At 50.0% G+C, this 21155-nt stretch overlaps 2 protein-coding genes and 1 pseudogene across 9 annotated transcripts; 1 reads left to right on the plus strand and 2 right to left on the minus strand.

The window, feature by feature from the left end:
* Positions 1 to 116: 116 nt before the first annotated feature.
* LOC148406819 (transcription factor Sox-11-B-like) lies at positions 117 to 1972 on the plus strand (annotated as a pseudogene).
* kidins220b (kinase D-interacting substrate 220b) lies at positions 1400 to 14878 on the minus strand. Of its 7 annotated transcripts, none has more exons than XM_088403165.1 (28): positions 14714 to 14878; positions 13886 to 14041; positions 13714 to 13812; positions 13072 to 13170; positions 12898 to 12996; positions 12724 to 12822; positions 12550 to 12648; positions 12293 to 12490; positions 11558 to 11656; positions 11380 to 11478; positions 11203 to 11301; positions 10868 to 11045; positions 10632 to 10796; positions 9555 to 9734; positions 9313 to 9478; positions 8569 to 8720; positions 8218 to 8507; positions 7799 to 7939; positions 7362 to 7700; positions 6868 to 7012; positions 6631 to 6793; positions 6395 to 6573; positions 5646 to 5875; positions 5131 to 5250; positions 4776 to 4913; positions 4612 to 4710; positions 4316 to 4537; positions 1400 to 3619 (listed from the first exon to the last, which is right to left on the minus strand). In XM_088403165.1, exons 2-28 carry the CDS (start codon positions 14015 to 14017, stop codon positions 2519 to 2521), a joined length of 5130 nt encoding a protein of 1709 aa, XP_088259291.1. In that variant the 5' UTR covers positions 14018 to 14041; positions 14714 to 14878; the 3' UTR covers positions 1400 to 2518. The 7 variants fall into 7 exon arrangements, with proteins under 7 accessions (XP_088259291.1, XP_088259288.1, XP_088259289.1 ...); XM_088403162.1 differs by having other exon boundaries at positions 6859 to 7012; XM_088403163.1 differs by having other exon boundaries at positions 6859 to 7012; positions 11380 to 11475; positions 12724 to 12825.
* Positions 14879 to 15178: 300 nt separating this feature from the next.
* LOC148406821 (ankyrin repeat and SOCS box protein 2-like) lies at positions 15179 to 21130 on the minus strand. Of its 2 annotated transcripts, XM_088402691.1 has the most exons (10): positions 20367 to 21130; positions 20038 to 20286; positions 19615 to 19725; positions 19271 to 19440; positions 19042 to 19197; positions 18733 to 18978; positions 18496 to 18667; positions 17146 to 17728; positions 16751 to 16904; positions 15179 to 16130 (listed from the first exon to the last, which is right to left on the minus strand). In XM_088402691.1, exons 2-10 carry the CDS (start codon positions 20259 to 20261, stop codon positions 15994 to 15996), a joined length of 1953 nt encoding a protein of 650 aa, XP_088258817.1. In that variant the 5' UTR covers positions 20262 to 20286; positions 20367 to 21130; the 3' UTR covers positions 15179 to 15993. The 2 variants fall into 2 exon arrangements, with proteins under 2 accessions (XP_088258817.1, XP_088258818.1); XM_088402692.1 differs by having other exon boundaries at positions 20038 to 21130.
* Positions 21131 to 21155: the final 25 nt, after the last annotated feature.

Raw genomic sequence — 21155 nt, forward strand, 5'->3', positions numbered from 1 at the left:
GAGGACTAAGCAATGCACAAAAGAACAATAGTTAAAACCAGTGTGTTACAGATGTATATTATTAGTAACCGTCATTTAGATTTCAACCTATAAACTAACAATAGAAGTGAACAAGCGCAAATCAAGTTAAAAGTATCAGAAATGCTAATTTTGATGGAAAAGAAATCTTTTTCCCCCTTTAATTTGGATGCTATCCCATTGGAGTGTGGTTGGTAAGGTCGCTCATATTTGATTGGCTGTGAAAAAGGCTAAAGCGGGAATACGAAACGATACGAAGCTGAGCTACGATTGGCAGAGACTGCTGAAATGCGGGCGGCAATCCAGAAAGTCGAGCTGCGATTGGCCGACGCCTCGCACACTACTACCGACGCGCTAAGCAGACGCCGGCTGGCCACAAGCTCCTCGCTCGGTCTGGCGGCGTAACCAAACGGAACCGGACCGCCGGGCTTGTGGAAAAGCGTCGGAGGTGACTGCTACTATGCTTCAACAGCGGCATGGCGGCAAAGCTGCTGCGGCGCCCCCGGCGACGGCTCATATCAAGCGGCCCATGAACGCATTCATGGTTTGGTCCAAAATGGAGCGCAGGAAGATCATGCTGGAGTCGCCGGAAGTGCACAATGCCGAAATCTCCAAGCGGCTCGGGAAACGATGGAAGTCTTTGGACAAGTCCGAGAAGGTTCCGTTCATCCGCGAGGCGGAGCGGCTCCGCCTGCAGCACATGGTCGATCACCCGGACTACAAGTACCGACCCAGGAAGAAGAGTAAGACGGGCTCCTCTGCCGCCGACAAGCAGACGAACCCGAACCGGCGGGGTCGCTTCGTTCTCAATCGGGACTTTAGCGACTCGGATGAGGACGACGACGAAGAAAACGTTGCGGGCGAAGATCCGGCTCGGTTCTACTATACGCGACAGCCCAGCGGAACCTTCTCTGCGGAGTCGTCGTCCGAATCCCGGTCCCGCTCCGGTTCTAGTTCCTCGTGCTGCGGAGACGACCTGGACCGCGACCCGTTTCCTGTCAGCCCCGCCCCCTCGGAACCGGCAAACTTGAGCTTTTCTCTGGTGGACAAGGACTTGGACAAGGACTGGAGCGGAACCGAGCCGAGCTGCGGGTCCCACTTCGAGTTCCCGGACCACTTCACGCCCGAACTAAGCCGGATGATAACCGGAGACTTCTGACTTTGCATTCACGTTTTGAACCCCGAGTTGTAGCTTTTCTCACAGACTTAAACTTTTGTTAGTTTCTTAAAAAAAAAAAAAAAAAAAAAAAATCATAAAGAATTATTTTTGTACGTTTTTCATGCACTTGTTTAATTCTAAAGTGCTGGAAGTTTTTTGTTGGTCATGTGAGTTTTATTTCTGCTCCTGAAATTCATGGAATGAAACACATGACAAAATAAATCGGATCAAGCTCCATTTTTTTATTTTTATTTTTTTTAATGTCACATTTGCATGCATTTTTTTCCTATTTAACACGTAACATGCACATTTGACGTCATAACACTTGATATCACGAAGATCGCATGGATCAACTCACACAGGGCTGAGTTCAAGTGAATGGATCACAACATTGGGTGGACCGTCTAGCAAACACAAATATTTGTAAAGTTTCAGTAAGACTTTTGCTTGTTTTGCAAAAAATTGGGGGTTGCTCAACAACAAGCGCAAGTTTGGCATCACAACACGTGACTTTACATCCACGAACACAAACGGTAATCGCGAGCTTTGTAAACATGCAGAAATATTGAATAAAATTGGCAAATATTTAAAAATTGGAATCCATAAGAATTGATGACAATTAGGGTAATTGAATCAAACTACAGTATTTGTTGTTCGTGTCTAATCAAGTTTGGAACATCAATTGTATTGATCTCGATCTCTATTGCTTTTTATTCTATATTTTTCAATTCCATTCCATTCCATTAGATCAGCACTGACAATTTTTTTGTATACCAGCTATACTGTACGATGACCACAAAGGTATTTGGATTATGCTTATGTTCCAATTAATTTGTTCTTAATTTGAAAAGAAAAGCATCAATCCTGTTACGGCATTAAAAAGCATATCAATTCATTTTTTGATGCCTGCAGAACTTGTTTGTCTCACGTACCACCATTTGAGAACCGCTGCAAATACTAGGGTATCACGTTACCAATTTAAGCCATTGTTTTTTTTTTGCTCACAAGTCAAATTTGGACTCACAACATGAAGGTAAAAAGCACAAAAACACAACTGATTCTCCACTTAATCGGATTTTGAGCATTTTCCTCCTGAAAGCCAGCCTAATCATTTGTATCCACTGGAGTGGACCACCGTACTAAGTCCGCGTGTCCTCAGTAGAGGGCATCTGGGCCTTTACAATGTCTCGTGTGTGGCTGGAATGCAATTCATTTTAGACAAAAGGGACTCAACAGTGGACATAAATGCATAGACGGGGTCATAGAAGGTTATACGGGAGATGTTTGCCAATTGAGAACACTTCCAGAAATTTCTAAGCTTACTCGTGGTCTTACGACGGGTCACAGGATGCTCTCGCGTTCTTCCCCGAAGGCGACGGCGTCCGCCGTCATGGTGCAGACCTCGGGGGGATCTCCCGGCTTCAGGCCCCTCTTCAGGTGTACCACTCGCACGTTTTCGTTGTCGGGGCCGGGCCGAGCGGCGGCGGTGGTAGCGGGCGGGATGATGGCGTCGCCGGAGGGGGCGGAGCCGCGCGTCTGGAGGGGGCGCTCGCCCTGCTGGGCGTTGGCGTTGTTGTTGAGCGTGACGCTGCCGGGCGCGCGGTTGAGGTTCCAGGTCTCGCCGGCGGGCCAGGATTCTTCGGGGCTGCAGATGGACATGCGGATCTCGCTGGCATCCCGCGGGGCGGCGGGAAGGCTGGCGGGGGGGCCTCGCTTGTGGGCGTCGCCATCCTGATTGAGCTGGATCAAGTGGGCGCGTTCCGCCTGCGACAGGTCGGCCTCCTCGTCTTGCAGCGAGTGGTTAGGCGAGCTCTCGTTGGAGCGCACGCCCGAATCGGACGAGTCCTTCTTGTCCAACGTGGCGTCCGACAGGTAGTCCTTCCCCTTGAGGGCCAGGGAGCAGCCGCCGGCTTTGGCGTCGTCCGCCGCCGCCGCCGCCCCCTTGCCATCTTTCTGCAGCAGGTTGTCGGACTCTTCAGACTCGTCGTCGTCGCTGGTTAGCTTCTGGTAGCGCGGTCCGCTGGCGCCCGCCTTGCCGCCCGGGAAAAGCCCGCCTCGTTCCCCAGAGGTCTTGCGGATCGGCGCGGACCTGGACGAGCCGTGATCTCCCTTCTCGTCTTCTTCGGTGATAGGATCCAGAGCTTCGTTGCCGTCGGGGTTGTCCCCCGCCACTTTGCCGCCGCACCTTTTGATGACCGGGCCTTTCCGCCCGTCTTGATCGGCGCCGTCCTTGCCACCCTGGTCCAGAGACGACGCCACGAAGTGTCCGGGCTGAGGCTGGACCGGTCTATCGCCGGCCCCCTCCAACTGGGCCATCTGGGCGATGTACTCCTGGTAGGCGCATCGGTACTCGGCCTGCTGCTTGTCTGTCAGTTTGGCGATGTCGTTGCTGGATTCTTGCGAGTTGAGGCTGGTGATGCTGCCGGTCCGCTGGGGTCCACCCTGCCGCGGATGAACGGAAACCGGCTTGGTCAGGGGACGGTGAGCTGCGTCTCCGACTAACGTCGTCATGTAGCGTCGGTGTACGGGAGGTTTTTTTTTTAGATTAAAAAAAAAAGAACGAAAAAAAAGCTTTTTATTTAACGTATTCAACCTCGGAAAAACGGCGCGTGAAATGAGAAGAATTAAGTAATGAAAAGTATTGTATTGTTACTTTTGTAAAAGCAGTCACTATGTTTAAGTAGTCTGGACTCTTCAAAAATGTAAAAATATGTCTTTGGGATTGAATGAGTTATGTATTTTCCCTTTACAATATTTGTTACTAAAATTGAAACAGAACGATTATAGAAACAGTGAGATTCTAGAGAATTAACAGTTTGTGCGGTCAAAAGTCTATTGGCGATTTTCTTGCCTGGTTCGTTCAAAAGTAGGAAGAGCAACTTTGTCAGAGGAGTCCTTTATGTCCGTTCAACTGCCTTTGAACGGTAATCTTGCGGGCTGATATGACGCAGCTGAGTGCTGCTAGCTACCTGCTAGCATCTAGTGCTGCTCGCCACTACTAGCTTTGCTAGCCGCTAACATTGTTGTATTTTCTCACTATAGAGTAAATGCTACTTAATTTTGCGCTGGTTGTCCACAAGATGGCGCATCATTCAGTCCAATTCAAAAAGCAAATGATATATTGCTGAGTTTGCTGACCGTCCAGTGCGAGCTGTGTCTGGGCGGGTGCTGCTCCTCCAGCCCGATGGCGCTGAGGTCGTCGAAGCTCAGGGTGAAGCTGTACATCGGGGACACGTCGTTGGTGCGGGCCGGCGCCGCGGCCCGCCGGCCGGCCTCGGCGTGGCCGCCGGCGACGCTGCCTTGCTCGCTGGCGGCCTCCTCGTATAGAGCCTGGCTCTCCACCTGACGCATCTCCATCACCTGCGAGGACAGGAAGCGAGGTCGAAGTGCGGCGGCGCGGGCTAACGTGGCCAGTATCGGGGCGCCAAACTCACGCTGGCTCGGAAAAGCTGCCAGTCTCCGAAATTCATGTTCATCTCCTTCTTCAGCTCGTCGATGTTGCACTGCGACAGGACTCGTCCGTTCACGTTGGCCTGAAGGGCGAGAATGAGGTGGAAGTGAAAACGAATACGGGAAAATACAAGGCGGTGCCGCTCACCTTCCCGATGGTGGCGGTGTACGCCGCCAACATGCCCTGGTCGATGCCTTGGATCTGCTTGACGCGCTCGCACACGGCGTCCGTCGTCATGACGCTCAGGAGGGTGGGCGGGGCCCCCGAAACCACGGAGGCGGAGCCCTGTGGATGGGGACATTTGTGTGAATCCCACCGCAGTATTTATGACATCGCAAATAACATTTGAAGTGATTCGCCGCCAGCCCGGCTAATTGTGGAAAATAAGAATCAAGCATTGGCGTGCATAAACGTACAACATAAATGTTTTCAATTGGCCCTCTCATCATTCAAACGCTGTCAAACGGTGAGACTCGGGCGTGACCGACGTGGCTGTACTTACGCTTGCGGGGGCGTCGCGGCGAGCCGCGCTCTTAATGGGCATGCGAGGAAGGAAGTGTGATGGGTAGGCTGCCACCAGGGGGCGTGGCAGATGGTGAAGATGGTGGTGGGGGAAATATGGCTGAGGCAGAAACAAAATCAGCACAATGCAAATGAAATGTGAACGTGGCAAACGATGGATGGGAACTTGGCACGAGGCGTCGTGCTGATGGAACATACAAGGAATTTTACATGGCGGACCACGATTTCCCAAAAGGTCCACTGAAAATCCCTTTGAGGTGATTACGCACACACACATAAAAATACATAAGGCCAAGAGATTTCTAGCTAACTCACCATCAATCTAAAATTAATCACATCTTTGATGTGTTCGAAAAGTGCAAAAATTGGTGAAACCCCCGCAAAAGGAAAATCCCATCACTACAAAACGGCCCAATCGCAATATTATACATCTTCTTACTAAAAATATATATTGCGCGCGCTATGCCGCAGCGGATGTGGCGTGATGAGACTGACCCTGTTGTAGAAGGGGTGCTGAGGCCCGGCCATGCCGCTGTAGTAGCTGCTATGAGGCGGCGGCGACACCACGGCCCCCGCCGGCGGGTTGAAAGGTCCGCCGAAAGAGGCGGACGGCGAGCACGCCGACGAGACCTGACTGTACATGGAGACGGGGCGGGGCTGGACTTCCTGCAGGGTCGGGTAGCCGGCGGCGCCCAGGTTCACCTGCTCACGGGCCGCGCGCACGTCTGGGGACAAGATGAGGATAAGCACGTGGACGACAAAGTCAGAAAAGGATAAAGATAGGAAGGGTGGCGAAGAAGGTAACAAAGGAAGGTTGCAAAGGACACAGGGAAGGCTGTAGACAAGCAAGTACGACGGAAGAACCAAGCTATGATGTTAAGAAGGACGTAAGGAAAGAGATGATGATTCGAAGGTAGAGAAAAACAACGGAGGACAAAAAAATGCGGGGAAGGAAGGAAATTGTGAGGGACGGTGGGGAAGGAAGGCGACCGAGGACACTTGTAGGAGAGAGTGAATAGAGGACTAGGAAGTTGAAGACAAGAACGTAGAGAAGGAAACAGGGAAAGTCGGCAAAGAAGCAAGTTAGTAAGGATGCAGTGAAGGTGGTAAAGGAAGGTCAAGGAGCGGGAATGCTAGGAAGGAATGATGAAGAGAAGAAGTGCGGCAAAGGACGCAAGTCAAGAAGGACAAGAGAAGAAAATGCAGAGGAGGTGAAGGAGGTGGAGAAAGCGGGACAAATGTACCGGCGATGATTTCTCGCAGCTTGGGGTCAAGGTTGACGGTGCAGGGCAGGAAAGTGCGAATGTCCCTGGCGGTGAGGACGGGCGTCCGCGAGGACAGGAACACTTCGAAGGCGCGGACGTCTCCGTCGATCTCCAGCAGCGGCTCCACGTCTTTGGTGGTGGGGATGTTTCTCAGAACCCTGAGCCAGACGGCGGGTCAGACGACAGGTCGCCCTGGGCCGCCGGCGAGCGCTCACCTCTCGTAAACGTTCTTCAGCGTGGCCTGGTCGGGGACGCCATCCGTTTCCTCCAGGAAGAGGATGAGCCAGGACGTCCTGTAGGGCCACTGTTCGGTCAGGTTGATCCAGGACGCCAGGCGATCCCAGTTGAACGCGATCTGATTGGCTCTCAGCAGGCGGCCTGTCAGAGCAAATCCCGTTGGCTCGGGGGGGGGGGGGGCCGCGCCCGCGCGCCGCTCACGCTACGCCGCCGACCGGTGACTGAGACGATGTTGAGGAGCCTCCTCATGCTCTGGGGGCTGATGTCCGCGAACCAGTCTTCGGCCACCATCAGCTTGGTCAGGTCGAACGACATCTGACGAGTCACCGAGCGCTGGACTTGGCGGCGCCGGTACGTGTCCTGCGCGCAAGCCAACTTTCAGTGTCATGTGTGCAGTACGCAGCCATTCTTCCACTTTGACTTTTTTACTGCATTTGACTGCCAATGTGTAGGAAACCCATTATATAAACCCAGTATAGAAACAAGGCTTCGAGGCTTGGGTGAGAAAATACTTGCAAACATGTGGGAAACATCACCCCCTGGCGGTAAGATGACAAAGTGCTTGATTTGACACAAACTGTAGCATGGCCGGCTTTTTAAATGTTAATATCGCCGAGGCTCAGCCTAATTAATCCTGGCAGCCAATATCGTTAAAATTCGATTAATTGCGCAGCCCCGCGTTTTAGCAATTAGCCTGTAGTAATCTTACCCGGCGACTGAGTGTGCTCTTGCAGCCAAACTTGGTGAGTTCCCCCAAGCTGTGCTGCGACAACTTCCTGTCCAGTTCCTCATGCCATCCTCCAGCCTCGGCGCCGGCGGCGTCCCCGACGGCGGCCCCGCTGGCGTTGGTCCCGCCCATCTTCCTGGCGCTGGACAGGCCTCTGCTGTTGAGGAAGACAGGCAGGTGCACGATATTCCTCATGTAGTCGTGTCCGTTGACAAAGTCCCGCAGGACGCTGTTGAGGTTCTGGTTGATGGCCTTGATGATGATGTGTGGGTCGCTGGCGAAGATGGAGATGAAGGGACCTTTGGAGAACAGAACTCGCACCTGCGGGAAGACGTTTCACGCGATTAGGAAAAGTGGCGGTTCCGGAGATGCCGCGATTCTGTCAATGATGCCGTGAGAACAATATTTTAGGATCTGACCGTGTCGAGCATCTGCAGAACTTTGTCCTGCTCACACGAGTCCAAACTGTCAATGATCACGGCCAACCTGGTTTGGTGCTGAGTAAAACCGTCGATGGTCTTGGCCATCTTGGCCATCAGCTCCACTTCGCTCTTCAGAACCTGAAAAAAAAAAAAAAAACGAGAGTGAAAGTCTCAAGTTAAAAACAAAAACAATCAACGTAAATAAATCCTTTCATTACGAATTCATTGCTTCACTGGCTTATGTTCGCCACACCTTTAAAAGCGACAATAAACGTAACAAATTTGATACCGTTTACTGTAACAAAGTGAAACTTCTGACAATGAACTTTTAGACTTTTGAAGTGAGGACTATCCATCCATCCACCCGGCCCACCCTTTTTCCAAACTCCAAAGGAGTGTGAACTTGCCGCACCGACCTTCATGAAGCCTTCGCTCTTGAGCTTGTGCATCTTGTTGGCTGCGCCATGCAGGCGCTTCCGCTGCGAGTTGAGCACCGAGTCGGACACCCGCCACCACGTGCGGCAGTTGAGCAGGAGGGCCGCGCCCACCACGCCGCCCAGCGCCATCAGCACGCCGTTGACCGTGCGGTTTTCGCCGTCCGCCCGGAAGACGGCCATCAGCGCCACGCCGCTCACCAGGCAGCCCGTCACCAGAGCGAACAGCACGAAGGACGGCACGCAGCACGTCTTCTTCCACTTGCTCTTCCCTGCCGACGACCCGAACCGTCGGCCGAGCGTTTCGGCCGGCCCGCGCGCGCGCGCGTATACCTTGCGTCTCGTCCGTTTTGAAGACCCTGAAGAGGCGGGCGGCCAGGGATCCGAACTCCCTCTCGCACGCGTCCGACAGCGTGGCGATCATTTCGGCCATGGAGGTCTCGCCGCCCACGCTCGACAGTCGATTGTAATCGGTGAAGAGAAACCTACGGCGAGCCGTGGCGCGACGTCACTATGACACACCCGGGACATCTCCTTGTCATTGCTTTGACGTCGCAATGACCCCGGAGTGACACTTTAGTTACCTTTCCATGACATCACCGTGACACCATTAGTGCCAGCCCAGTTACCATTGTTGCCTATCGTCACTAATTTGCTTCATACCTAAATTTATATCTAGTTTATGTACAACAATCAAATAAACATTATCAGCTTAACGACGTGACATCATCAGTGCCAAGACAGAACTCCCGCTAATTTGCATCATATCTGAATTTATATCTATTTAATGTACGATAATGAAATGAACACTATCAACTTAATTTAACATATGCTGGGGAATCAAAGTGGAGACTTTAATCAACACAAAATTAATCTATGCGCACATAGCATCGTGAATTAACCACAATCAATTTAACGCGAGATGTCAATGACATCATCAAGATACCATTGTTTTCACAAATGTGCATCTTACGCACTATAATGCAATTAACATGACTAATTTAACATCTACTTAAAAGCAAAAATACTTTTTTTTTTTTTTTTCCAAGTTTCAAGGGATTAGCCGCTGCGCGTTACCTGACAGGAAGCGCACGAGTGCTCTGCTCCGGTAGCTCCGGCGGGTTGACGAACATGAGCTTGAGGAGGAGCTCCAAGTAGCCGACGTGGCGGGCCAGGCGGTTGCTGAGGAGCCACGCCCAGTTCCAGTTGTCGCCCTCGCGCCGGCCCCCAAAGTAGATGGCCACTGCGGACCACGAAGGAGAAGGTTTCACAAGGGCGGGGGAGCGCCTCGGAGGCGGCGGCGGGCGGGCGGCGCTCACCGAAAAAGATGTAGAGCAGAGCCAGCAGGCTGAGCGAGACGGCCACGGCCAGCTTGGGGTCCAAGGCGAAGCCCAGCGCCAACGCCACCGTGCCGCACAAGAGGAGCGACAGCGCGGCCGCCAGCCACGACGGGCCCAGCAGCGGCTCCATCTGCTGCCCCGCGAATGTCTTCATCTCGTCTGAACGGCACGCACGCAAGTCCTTTTATGGGCCGTTGACCGCTTTGACCCGATAAAAAGGTCAGAAAAAGGCGAGGTTCCAAAAAAGATGGCCGTCACTGTTAACTCATTCAATCCCAAAGACGTATTTGTACGTCTTTACTGTCCGGGCGTTCGATCCCAGGTGCAAATTCCCAGAAATAGTGGGGTAAAAGTGTTCTCAAAATAGTTTTCCATAGAAATAAATAAATACCGTCAATAACGGTACATAGAAATACGTCTTTTAAAGAGCTCTTCTTGCACTACGTTTTTAGGCAACCTCTAATGGAGCAAACGGAGAACGTCAATGGGCCTGCCTAGAATGTTCACTGATTATTTCATTTGACGTGGAACACACGTTCTCAATTCAGCATACATCATGTTTATCATTATGTTATTACGTTAAGTCAACAAGCCGTCTCTTTGAAGATAGACGCCAAAAAGAAAATGAAACGTTTTTATTTATTCAAACTGAACATAGTATACGCTTTGTTTAAAAGTAAGAAAGACTGCAGAAGGCAACGATAAATATAATTAGAAGCTGAGGATGCATTTTTTAAGCTTAACGTGATGCATGCTTTCTTAATGTGAAAAATATATTTGTCATTTTGTTTAATGTTTTGTTTAAAAAAATTGTCAATGAGCTGCCTCCTTGAAGATAATTAGCTGAAAACATGGTACACATTTTCTCAATGTACTAAATATAACATTTAGCGCTTTTTTTCTTTCGGTCAGTATTTTGTTTAAAAATATATTATAGTGGGGGAAAAAAATGTGGTTATTTACCCATATATTTGAATAAGGACATTTGAGAGCCGTAACTTCAATATTTCTGCTCACGCGGCCTGATAAGGTCAGAACGGAATGATGGGAGCTCACCCTCAAGCTTCTTGAGCAGGAAGGACTTCCCGCTGCCCCACTGCGCGTAGAGACCCACGCAGATGGGGGGCTGCATGGTGGGCTCGCTGAGGATGTCGGCCAGGGCCGAGCTGTACAGGTCGTAGCCCAGCATGTCGCCGTCCGACTCGGTGGGTGACAGGTGACCTGCGGCGGGGGGGGGAGCGAGCGAGGCGCTGAGCGAGCGGAGCGGACGGGCGTAACGGCCGGCCGCGTACGGGCGCCGAAGATCTGCGTGAGGATGCTCTTCTGGTGGCTGCAGTCGATGTTGTACGGCGTCTCGCCCGCCTTGTTGGGTCGGTAGAGCAGGCGGCCATCTTTGGGGTTCCTCAGGAGCAACTCGGCCAAGCGACGGCTCCGTCCCCGGATGGCGATGTGCAGGGGCGTGTCTCCTCTCTGGGGGTCAATCAGGCGGGTGTGTGTGAGTGAGTTACGTTCTGAAAACTGTCATTTTTGGCTTTGTAAGTTTGGTTAGTTGGAAAAAAAATGTGGGTGCTTTTTGACCCAAGTGTTTTTGGAGTGTAGCAGGCATCACGGTGCGCATCTGTCGGACCTTGTCAACGGCGGAGACCTTGGCCCCTTTGTCCAGCAGCAGCTCGACGATCTCGACGCTCCTCATCTTAGTGGCTTTGATAAGTGGCGTCTCGCCGTCCTGAATATGGGTAGCGGCAGGCGTGGCCGTTACTTGCCGCGGGCGGGCGGGCGGGCGGGCGGCGCCGGCGGGTCTCACCTTGGTGCACATCTCCGTGTCGGGATTGCACTGCAGGATGTCGCGCACCATGGAGGCGTTGCCTTTCTCCACCGCCCAATACAGCGCCGTCTTACTCTCCTTGTTGACATCATCATCATCTTATATCGTCACCATCAACATGGTCGCCACCATTATTGATGGCCACAAGGCCACTCACCTGCCCCCGAATGTCAATGTCGGCGTATTTGTGCAGCAGAGCTCGGACGATTTCCACGTGACCCCCCCTCACTGCCCCGATCAGCACCGTGTCCCCACTCTGCACGCACAAAATAAAATGGCACCTTTTGGCTTGTTTTTGGTTCTGGGAATTAAGATTTCTGCTCAGTCACACGTATTTGTTTTTTTATTTGACCATTTCTTGAACTGATTTTTTTCAGTGTTAGGGTAAAGGAAGGTCGCAAAATGACTGGCACTGAACGAGTTCATTGATTATTGAATATGTGCACAAAGGCCTACAACCAACAAATATTTTACTTAATCAATTCAATGGATTAAAAAAAAAATCTTACTTTAATTTTCTTGGATTTTTTCAAACAGCAAATCATTTCAAATTAACAGCGTGGAAAGGATACAATTGTGATTCACTTACAGCAGTTTTCTAAGTTTTTTTTTCTTATTAAATACATCACTATCATTTCATTTTATTTAAGAGTACATATATATATTGAGTCCAGTGATAATATATATATTACAATAACAATATATTATATATCTTATACAATATTATTAACATATTTAATAATGAGTACATATACATAGTAAAGTAATAGCGTTTATAAAGCCAGTGTAAATTGTAATAATGAAAACTGTTCATTGTTAAAAAAAAAAGGACAGGGTTTTTGTGGGCGGAGCTTCAAAGTGGTGTGGAAAACAAACGCGGCGAGCAGCTTACCCGGTCGGGAATGTTGACGTAGGTTCCGGCGTCCAGCAAGTCCTGCACGATCTCAGTGTAGCCCTCCTTAGCGGCGATCATCAGCGCCGTGTTGCCGTCTTTGTCCGTCATGTTGACATTGGGGTTGCGCTTGAGCAGCTCCTTCACCACCTCGGTGAAGCCGCCTTTCACCGCCACGATCAGTGCCGTCATGGAGTTCTGCCGGGAGGCGGGGCATCAGTCCGAGCGCCCCGCGTCTGCAGTCATTGGACGCTTACCGCCCCGTCCTGGTCCACATCGGCGCCGTTCTCCAACAGGTGCATCACGCACTCGAAATGACCCTTCCTCGAGGCCCAGATCAGAGAGGTGGTCCCGTACTAACACACATACACACGTGCCCCAAGAATGTGAGCTCAAGAAGAGGCGGACGTTTGTTTGCCGTAACTCGTCACCTTGTCAGAGCAGTTGACTTTGGCTCCGTTCTCCAGCAAGAGCTTGACCACATCGGCGTGACCTCGCCCGGACGCCCAGATGATGGGGTACACGCTGTACTGCTGGGTCGCGGGGAACGCCGCATCTTTAGCCAACGGGCGTATTCCTCAACGGCACCCCCCGGTGGCACTTACTTGTCCAGTGGTGTTGGGGTTGGCGCCGTGCTCCAGTAGAACTTTGGCCACCTCTACGCGACCTTTATAAGCCGCCCACATTAGCGCTGTCCATCCTCCCTGCAGCGCAAAACACTCAGATGGATCACACCCAGTCGGTACCCCATTGGCCTAGGAGACGGTTGGGAGGCGCACCACGTCGCGGTGCTCGATGTAGGCGCTGTTCTCCAGAAGCTCCTTCACCACCTCCACGTGACCTTCCTTGGAGGCCGAGATCAGTGCTGACCAGCAGTCCTAAACAGACGTATAATGTGTTACCACACATGTAACACAAACGCACAAGACACACAAATGCATGCATACACACACGCACGCACCCATCCAAGCAATTGCACGGCCTTACGCTAACACATTAAACAAACATGCACACAAATACAACATAATCCCACAGACGTACACTCACACAACATGCACAAACATACAAAAACAAATCTAATGTGACACACTTTGTATGTAAATAATTCTGTATATAAATAATTCTATATATTTTCATATATATATATATATATATATATATATATATACATATATACACACACACACACACACACACACCATCCAAGCAACCACATGGCCTTACAAATGCAAGTGGACCACACACAAATGGATAAACTCAATACATGACAAAGACTAAAGCACTCCAGACACACACACACACACACACATGCATGCATGCACACAGAGACACAAACACACAAGTCACAAAGATGGTTGCCATGCAATCATCAGCACTGATCTTGTTGCTTAGCAACCGCACTCCTGACCACACATACTCACCACATCATCCAGGTTGACGTTGGCCCCTCGCCGGATGAGCTCCTGCACGATTTCCAGGCTCCCCTGCTCGGCCGCAAGCATCAGCGGCGTCTGCCCATTCTGCCCGTCGCGCAACACACACTTTTACATCGGGGGGACCAAGACACTTCCGCAAATTCGCATTTGCACGTACGTCACTGCGTCCGTCCACTTCCTTGAAGCGGTCCAAATGGTCTCGCAGAGCCGTTAGGTTCTCCTCCTCCACGTGGCCAAACAGCTTCTGGATGGCCATCGTGGTCATCTTGATTGATGTGGTCGTGTCCATCTTGGTGGTTTATCACAGCGCCCCCTGCACACGTATAAGCACCCACAAACAGAACAACAAAAAGAGGCTGTCACTGCGCCCCCTGCAAGTACAGCAAACGGAAAAATACACAAGGCGGCCTGCAGGGGGCGCGTTCGTGATGGCGTCATGCACCTGTCGCTGCGGCACTTTTGACAAAATGAAGTCATCACTATATAAACGAGTCAAAACAGCTAATGATCATACATATTAAACATATTTTACATCATCGAGTGACGCCCATTTGTCGAATTTGAAATGTCTTAGGTGTTGTCACCATGGCAACAAGCGGCAACGAGCCATCGACCAAACGTCAAATCATAATTATAATATTAATCGTTTCGTTACTTCGAATCGAATCGTTTATCTGAATGTGCGAAAAAAATCGCTGGATGATTTCTTGGCAGTCCGAAATATATTTTAACCGAGTGTTTTTACTGCAAATATGACGTCCATGCGGCATTCAACGTCGTCACAATCACCTTCGAGCAGTCCGTGACATTGACAAAGAATGACACTGACGCTAAAATGTAAAAGCAAACAAACGGACGACGCTAGCAAAAAAACGTTCACATGAAAACTCATTTTTCCACTCCGTGAGACGGTTTGAAATTGTCGTGTCAATCAAACATTTCAAGGATGCTTGGCGCCCGTTCGAAAGCGACAACAATCTTTTACCTGGAGAATCACGTCTTTTTAGATCCAGACAGGCTCGCTTATGATTCTGGCAACCGATTGTGTAGGTCGTTATTTGGATTTGTGTCGGATGTCAACCGAAGCTCATCTCATTCTTCATCCCAAACAACAGCAGCTTCAGCCATCTTGATTAAGACTAGCCCGCCGCATGCCAAAACACCGGGAATGAAACTCAAGTTTCCGTCTGTGCTGGAAAAAATAAGAGTATACATGCGACTTGTCGCTCCATAATGTCACACGACGAACTCCTTTGATGATTATTCGCATCATCTGCTTCCTAACTTTGATATATTTTTATATTTTCTTGTTTCTTTTCGTTTGGCACGAGCTGGGTGTCTTATTTTGACAGACTGTTACGTTGTTATTTCCTGTTATTACAACGTACTTGACTAATACAAAGCTTGGATGATGGAATGCAGAAGAAAAACAACAACAAATATACGAAACGACAAACGTAACGGTGGTCATCTCGTGACCAAACATTTAAAAAATATTATTTCTTGGGACTATTTTTGAAAGGCGAAGCAGTGGAAAAGCACTAGCTGGCAAGCCTCTAGCAGCGCTGCCCTCACGCAGGACGTTTATCATGTTACAGATGAACTTGGGACATTTCAAAGTGTTTATGATGTTGACGTGTCTGAGACGTGACTCCTTTAGCCTGAGCACAAACCACACAGCGAGAGTCTTCAATGTCCTCAATGTTGTCTTCAGAAACCACACGACAAAAGTCTTTATGTCCTCTGCGTGTTGTCTTCGGAATTTTATCATGTTTGATAGTTTTTTTTTCCACAACAATGGATCTCACGGCACAAGTTATAAAAGTGTATCTAGTGAAACAATGACCTCATTTAAATTGTCAAAGTTACTTACTTCATCAGTATGAAAATTTTCAGATACATAAATACGTGCACAAGTTGGCGTTCAACAAACATTTTGAAAGTGGCAGCTATTTCTAATTAATACTAACAGTAGTACTAGTACTAACACTAGTACTAACAGTTTGAAACACTTGTCTATCTACACGTGTTGCTGCACCGATGGTGTTCAGCTGTCCTGCTTACATGAAAACGCCGCCACCACTTGGTGCTAATTGTTGGCTAACCGCTCACACATAACTAGCATTAAGCAAGACGACTGGCCACGTCCATGACAAGCTGTTGATCATTTGATGAACGATGACGTGGTTCTGCCTTCTCCGGCCGGTACAAATCTGGCGGGCGTCTGCGTTCCACTTCCCAGGGATTCCCAAAGAGAAGAACTGTTCACAAGTCTACAGAAGCTTCCTGATGCTGCAGGAAGCGGATTAGACGTCCAGGAAGCTCCAACTTTTTTAAGCGTCGCCGTCCCACCAGCTGCACGATCCGGATGCGACACAACTGTAGCAGTTGCCGCGGCAACGCTGGGAACAGGAAAAAAAAGGGTCGGCGTTTCAGCTTTTTGTTGGACATTCATCTATATTGGACTTGGAATTACCTCAAAGGGAAAGTACAGTGTTCATGTTCTCCAAAATACCCACTGTAACCAAAATCCTCAAAGTCGAGATTGAACTTTATTTATTATTACTTTTGTTCCCTTTTTTATCAAATGAGTTTGTTTAGAAAAATAATAGAATCATAAATGAGTAGAGGTTAATTTTTTTTAATAGATACAATTCCATTTTTTTTGACTGGTCTGACTATAAAGGGAAAAAAAAAGCAAGAAAAAGAGCGACATAAAGCTCACAAATCCGTGATAGGGTGAAGCTGCAATAACACTGAAAAGGAAAAAAAAGCGTCAATGGCACGAATGAGTGAATTCATTAAGTCTGAGCAGTGTAAAAATGGAAACTTGACTGATGTCCAAAGCCATCAGTGGCAGTGAATAAGTTAACATCATCACTGCCAGCCTGGTGAAAATGGATCTTTGACGTCTATAGCCGTCAATGGTAGGGAATGAGTTAATAGCGTTTATGGGTGGCCATTTTAGCCTGTACTGCCACTTGCTGTGGATGTTTTTTCCTCTTTGTTTTTTTTCTCTCACCGGCTTTGTCTTTGATGACGCTCCAGTCGTCGTAACTGTCCAAGTGCTCCATCAGTCGTGAGCAGAGCGACACGTGACCCACGTAGTCCAGCAAGACATCGATGATGGGCCCCGCCCACCGACTGATGCTGGGAGCCGAGATCATTTCGCAGAACTGACGGGAAGACCACAAAAAATATGAAATTCATGTATTTCTTCAGATATTATAGTACTAAAGTAGTCAATTACTTTTGGTAGTAAGTACTAAGGTAATCCATTACTTTAGGTAATGAACTACTAAAGTTATACATTTTTTGAAGCAAAAGTTTCTCGGGTCATCCTTATTTTGACCCATAAATGGGTTATTTTGAAGGCGTCCCAGCGTTAGCGTTAGCCAGCTTTCCCGTCTTGATCACCTGAACGCCTTGCGCGGCGCCGGCGGCGGGCCGCTCTCCTTCGTAGAAGCCAAGGTGACCCGGGTGCGAGCGCGCGATCTGGAGCGGCGGGTGCGGCCCGTTTCCGTAGACGCAGCGGAAGCAGGAGAGGGCGTCGCCGCCGTTGTCCAGCAGGTACTTGAACATGGGGAGGTACTTCATGGAGAACATGAAGATAGCGGGGAAAGTGGTGGGGTGGGTGGGGATACTGGCGTTGATGTTGGCGCCGTGCTCCACCAGCAGGGTGACGTTCTCCACGCAGCCCTGCCTCGCCGCCACCAACAGCGGCCCGAACACGTCCAGGTTGGGGTCGGCGCCGGCCTCCAGCAGCGCGCGAACGTTGTCCGCGTTGTAGTTGGCCACGGCCAAGTAGAGCGCCGTGCTGCGCCGGTCCTCGTACAGCCGCGAGCGCTCTTCGCACAGCCGGGCGTTGACGTCGAAACCGGCCTCGATCAGGAGCTCCAGGACCTCGTCGCGGTTGTGCTCGGCGGCCACGTGGAGCGGACTGATGCCGGTGCGGCGCACTCTCGCCTTGCTGGTGGCCGGGATCAGCATGGACACGATCCTGAAAAGCAACACAACAGGTTGCGTGCGGGGGAGAGCTGTGGTCCATTGATGGAATAGTTTTTTTTTCATTTTTTACTGTTCAGGATGTTTTGTATAAAAAAACCCAAAACAAAAAACAGATCATTGGGTCAAATTGAACCAAATATTCGGTCAGTTATTTTTTGCTCATACTTGGGTTAGTCTTTGAAACCAACTGTTTTTTGCGTGCACTCGTAGATGTATTTGAAAAAAAATTGCACTTGAAACAACAGTTTTTTAAGTATTGGGTCAAAAAGGAATTGACCCAATTTTTTTGGGGTGGGGGGGGGGGGGGCTTATTCATTAAAACTACAATGTTAGGTCAAAATCAAAAACACACTAAAAAAACGTTTAGGTCAAAAGTAAGAGACCAAAAGATAAGAAAAAAAGAAAGACCAAAACTTTACGAACAAAACAACCCTCTAAAACTGGGTGACTTTATAAATCAACAATTTTGGTGAATGGTTATTTCAATGCAACTTTTGGGTTTGAAAAAAAGAACAAGACCTATAAACATGCGGCGGTCCCGTATTGGGTTATTCTTTTAAACGATTCTATTTGCAGAACGTAGCTAGCGACAGCGTATAGTACTAAAGGTAACACAATCAGCATATTGAACTCAAATGGATTTTGAGTTCGGCTCCGAGTTCTCCAGTTCGGTTGAGTTCGGTATAGCCGTCCGTGGTTGTGAAGGAGTGAAGAAATGAAGCAACAGATGTGTTTGGAGAGCCCGGATATGGAACTTACGCCTCGCTTCCTTTGCGGGCGGCGATGTGAAGCGGCAAGAGTCCGGCTTTTCCCGCGATGTTGGCGTCGGCTTTCTGCGAAAGGAGGAACTCCACGATTTGGGTGTGGCCGTTTTTGGCGGCTTCGTGAAGCGCCGTGGATCCGTCGGCGGCTTGACTGTTAATGTCGGCGCCTGGGGTCAGGGGTCAAAGGGTGAAGCGGGGAGCGGCGGTTCCGCCGGAGATCCCGTCGACTTACCGTGCTTGAGCAGCAGACGCAGAGAAGCAACTTGTCCGCTCTGAGCGGCGGTGAACAATGGCGTGATGCCGTAATTATCCACGGGGCTGTGTTTGCTTCCGGCCTTGAGGAGCATCTGGCAGATCTCCACGTTGTTGCGGCACGTGGCCTCGTGCAGGGCTGTCCAGCCTTGGAAGCATTTGCTGTTGACCGCCGCGCCACCATTGAGCAAGAGCGCCACCAGCGCCGGGTTGTCCCTCTCGCAGGCTGCCGGGGAACACCGAGATTCGATCCAAAGTGGGGCGCGCCGCCGGGGCGCCCTTTACGTACCTTTGTACAGCGGAGTCTCGTGCTCCCGGTCGGCCGCGTCCGGGTCGGCGCCGTTGTCCAGCAGAAGCTGAGCGCATCGCGGATGCTCCCGGTCCACGGCCACCAGCAGCGCCGTCTCCGCGTGCTCCGTGCGGTGGTTGACCATTCCCGGCTGGGCTGAGCGCACAGATAAACACAAACCGGGGACGTTAGCCAACTAGCATGTTAGCGCACGTTAGAGCAGGTTTACCCGAGAGGAGGACCCTAAGGCACGCCTCCTGGTTGTAGAACGCCGCCTGATGAATGGCCAGCCAGCCGGGCTTGCTGGGCAGCATCAGATTGCATCTGGAAGAAGCTATCAGGGCCTTCAGGCGGCCCACGTCGCCCACACGGATCGCCTGGAACAGGGGCTCCTCCTCCCTGACGGACACAGCAAACAGATGGACCTCCTTTTGACCGATCCTGAGAGAGAGGGCTCGAGTGGCTAGGGTTAGGGTTAGGGTTAGGGCTCCGGCCGAGGAGAAGATTAGGGTGCAAGAGCAGGCGGGGTCCTGACGTTAGGTGGCCAGGGTTAGGGGACAGGAGCAAACGTACTCCTGAAGTTCTGGCGCCACGTGGACCAGAGTGCCATCCCATTCGCGATAAGCCAGCATCTTCTTCCCGGCGCCGGTGGTGAAGCGGCTGACGGTGCCCTCAAAAGTTTTTCTGCAACTCACACACCAAACGAGAGCCAATCAGAGCGCGGGGGACACGTGACGTCAGGCTTCTGAGTAGACCCTTTCGAGTGTGTCGAGTCCAAATTCGGGGGGTTCGGACTCAAGTCCAATTTGAGCCAGCTACTCAAGCCATCGTGCACTTTGCCGCTTTTCTTGTCAAAAGAAAAGACATAGAATGTCCAGGTCAAGTTTGTGTCAGAAAAGTCAGAATCAAGGTAAGAGTCACAGTCCAAATTAAAGTCAATTCAAAGAATCGTTCCGAAGCAAACAAACTTTTCGGGCGGGTCGCGTCAATACGTACGCATCCGGAGCCTTTTGGCTGGGTGGGTTGGGCGAGCTGTAGTGGGCGGGGCCTTGCCGCTCAGGTGCGACTTGTCGAACTTTGCCGACCTTTGGGTCGGGAGGCCGCAGCCGGGCCGCGTCGGCGTCGGCCAGGCTGCGCCGGATGGCCAGCTGCAGCAGCTCCTCGTCGCTCAGCTCGCCGTACGCCGAATAATCGTCCAATCCCGCCGTGTCCGCCGCCATCGTGGCGCTAAGACCGGTGAAGAACCTTTACGGAAAAAAAGAAAACCTTTTACCTCGTGACATACACTAAGAGAAAAAAGAGATCAAAGTTCTTGGAGTTCTCACCAATGTTTCCCGTTTCCTGCGGCGAGCGGTGTGTGTCTTGCGCCAGTGGCACGTTTCTTTTTTTAGCCGCGGACTCTCGTCTTACACCACGTGACCTTTTGCCCCGGACACGTCCGCCCCACTTTGGCGTTGGACATTTAGCACGATGGGAGCCTTTCAACACTTGGATAAATTCACAGTTGCTTAAATTTCCTTCATTATGTTTAACTATCGATCAATCCGCGAGAGGGTTTCTCAAAACAATGTTCCCAAAGGATAATATATTTTTGTCAATATTCATAAGATTAATCTAACATAGATGAATATTATTTAACACGTTGGATTTCTATACAGTGTTTACATTTTTAAATGAGCATGTTCTCCTTTAAAGAACTCAAACTAAAGATTTATAAAAGAGTAAAATGTTCAATGCAGCCCCATGAGTATAAGTACCCTATTCTGATTAAATGTGTAAACATATAAATATTCATTATTTACATAAGGCAGCGACAAGTGCAGTTTTTAGCCATCTCAGGGGGCAGCCACTTTGCAACTTGGAGCCAACTGAAAATGACATCACATTTAATCAGGAAGCGACCAATCACGCCTTACCCGTTTCTGGGTTCGCTCATGTGACGGTCAAAAAAGGAGCCCCGATTGGCCGCATTCTCACTTTTTTTCTCTGACTATTCTCTCGCTTCAAGGTCAAGGTTCTCATTCGGACTTTAAAAGTGAGACTTATGACGATAAAATGATTAAAATGAATAATGACTACTAAAATGATTTCAAAATGAGAATGACATTAATTTT

This window comes from Hippichthys cyanospilos, chromosome 20, assembly GCF_059441005.1.
Source record: "Hippichthys cyanospilos isolate Australia breed blue-spotted pipefish chromosome 20, RoL_Hcya_1.0, whole genome shotgun sequence".
Classification (NCBI taxonomy): Eukaryota; Metazoa; Chordata; class Actinopteri; order Syngnathiformes; family Syngnathidae; genus Hippichthys; species Hippichthys cyanospilos.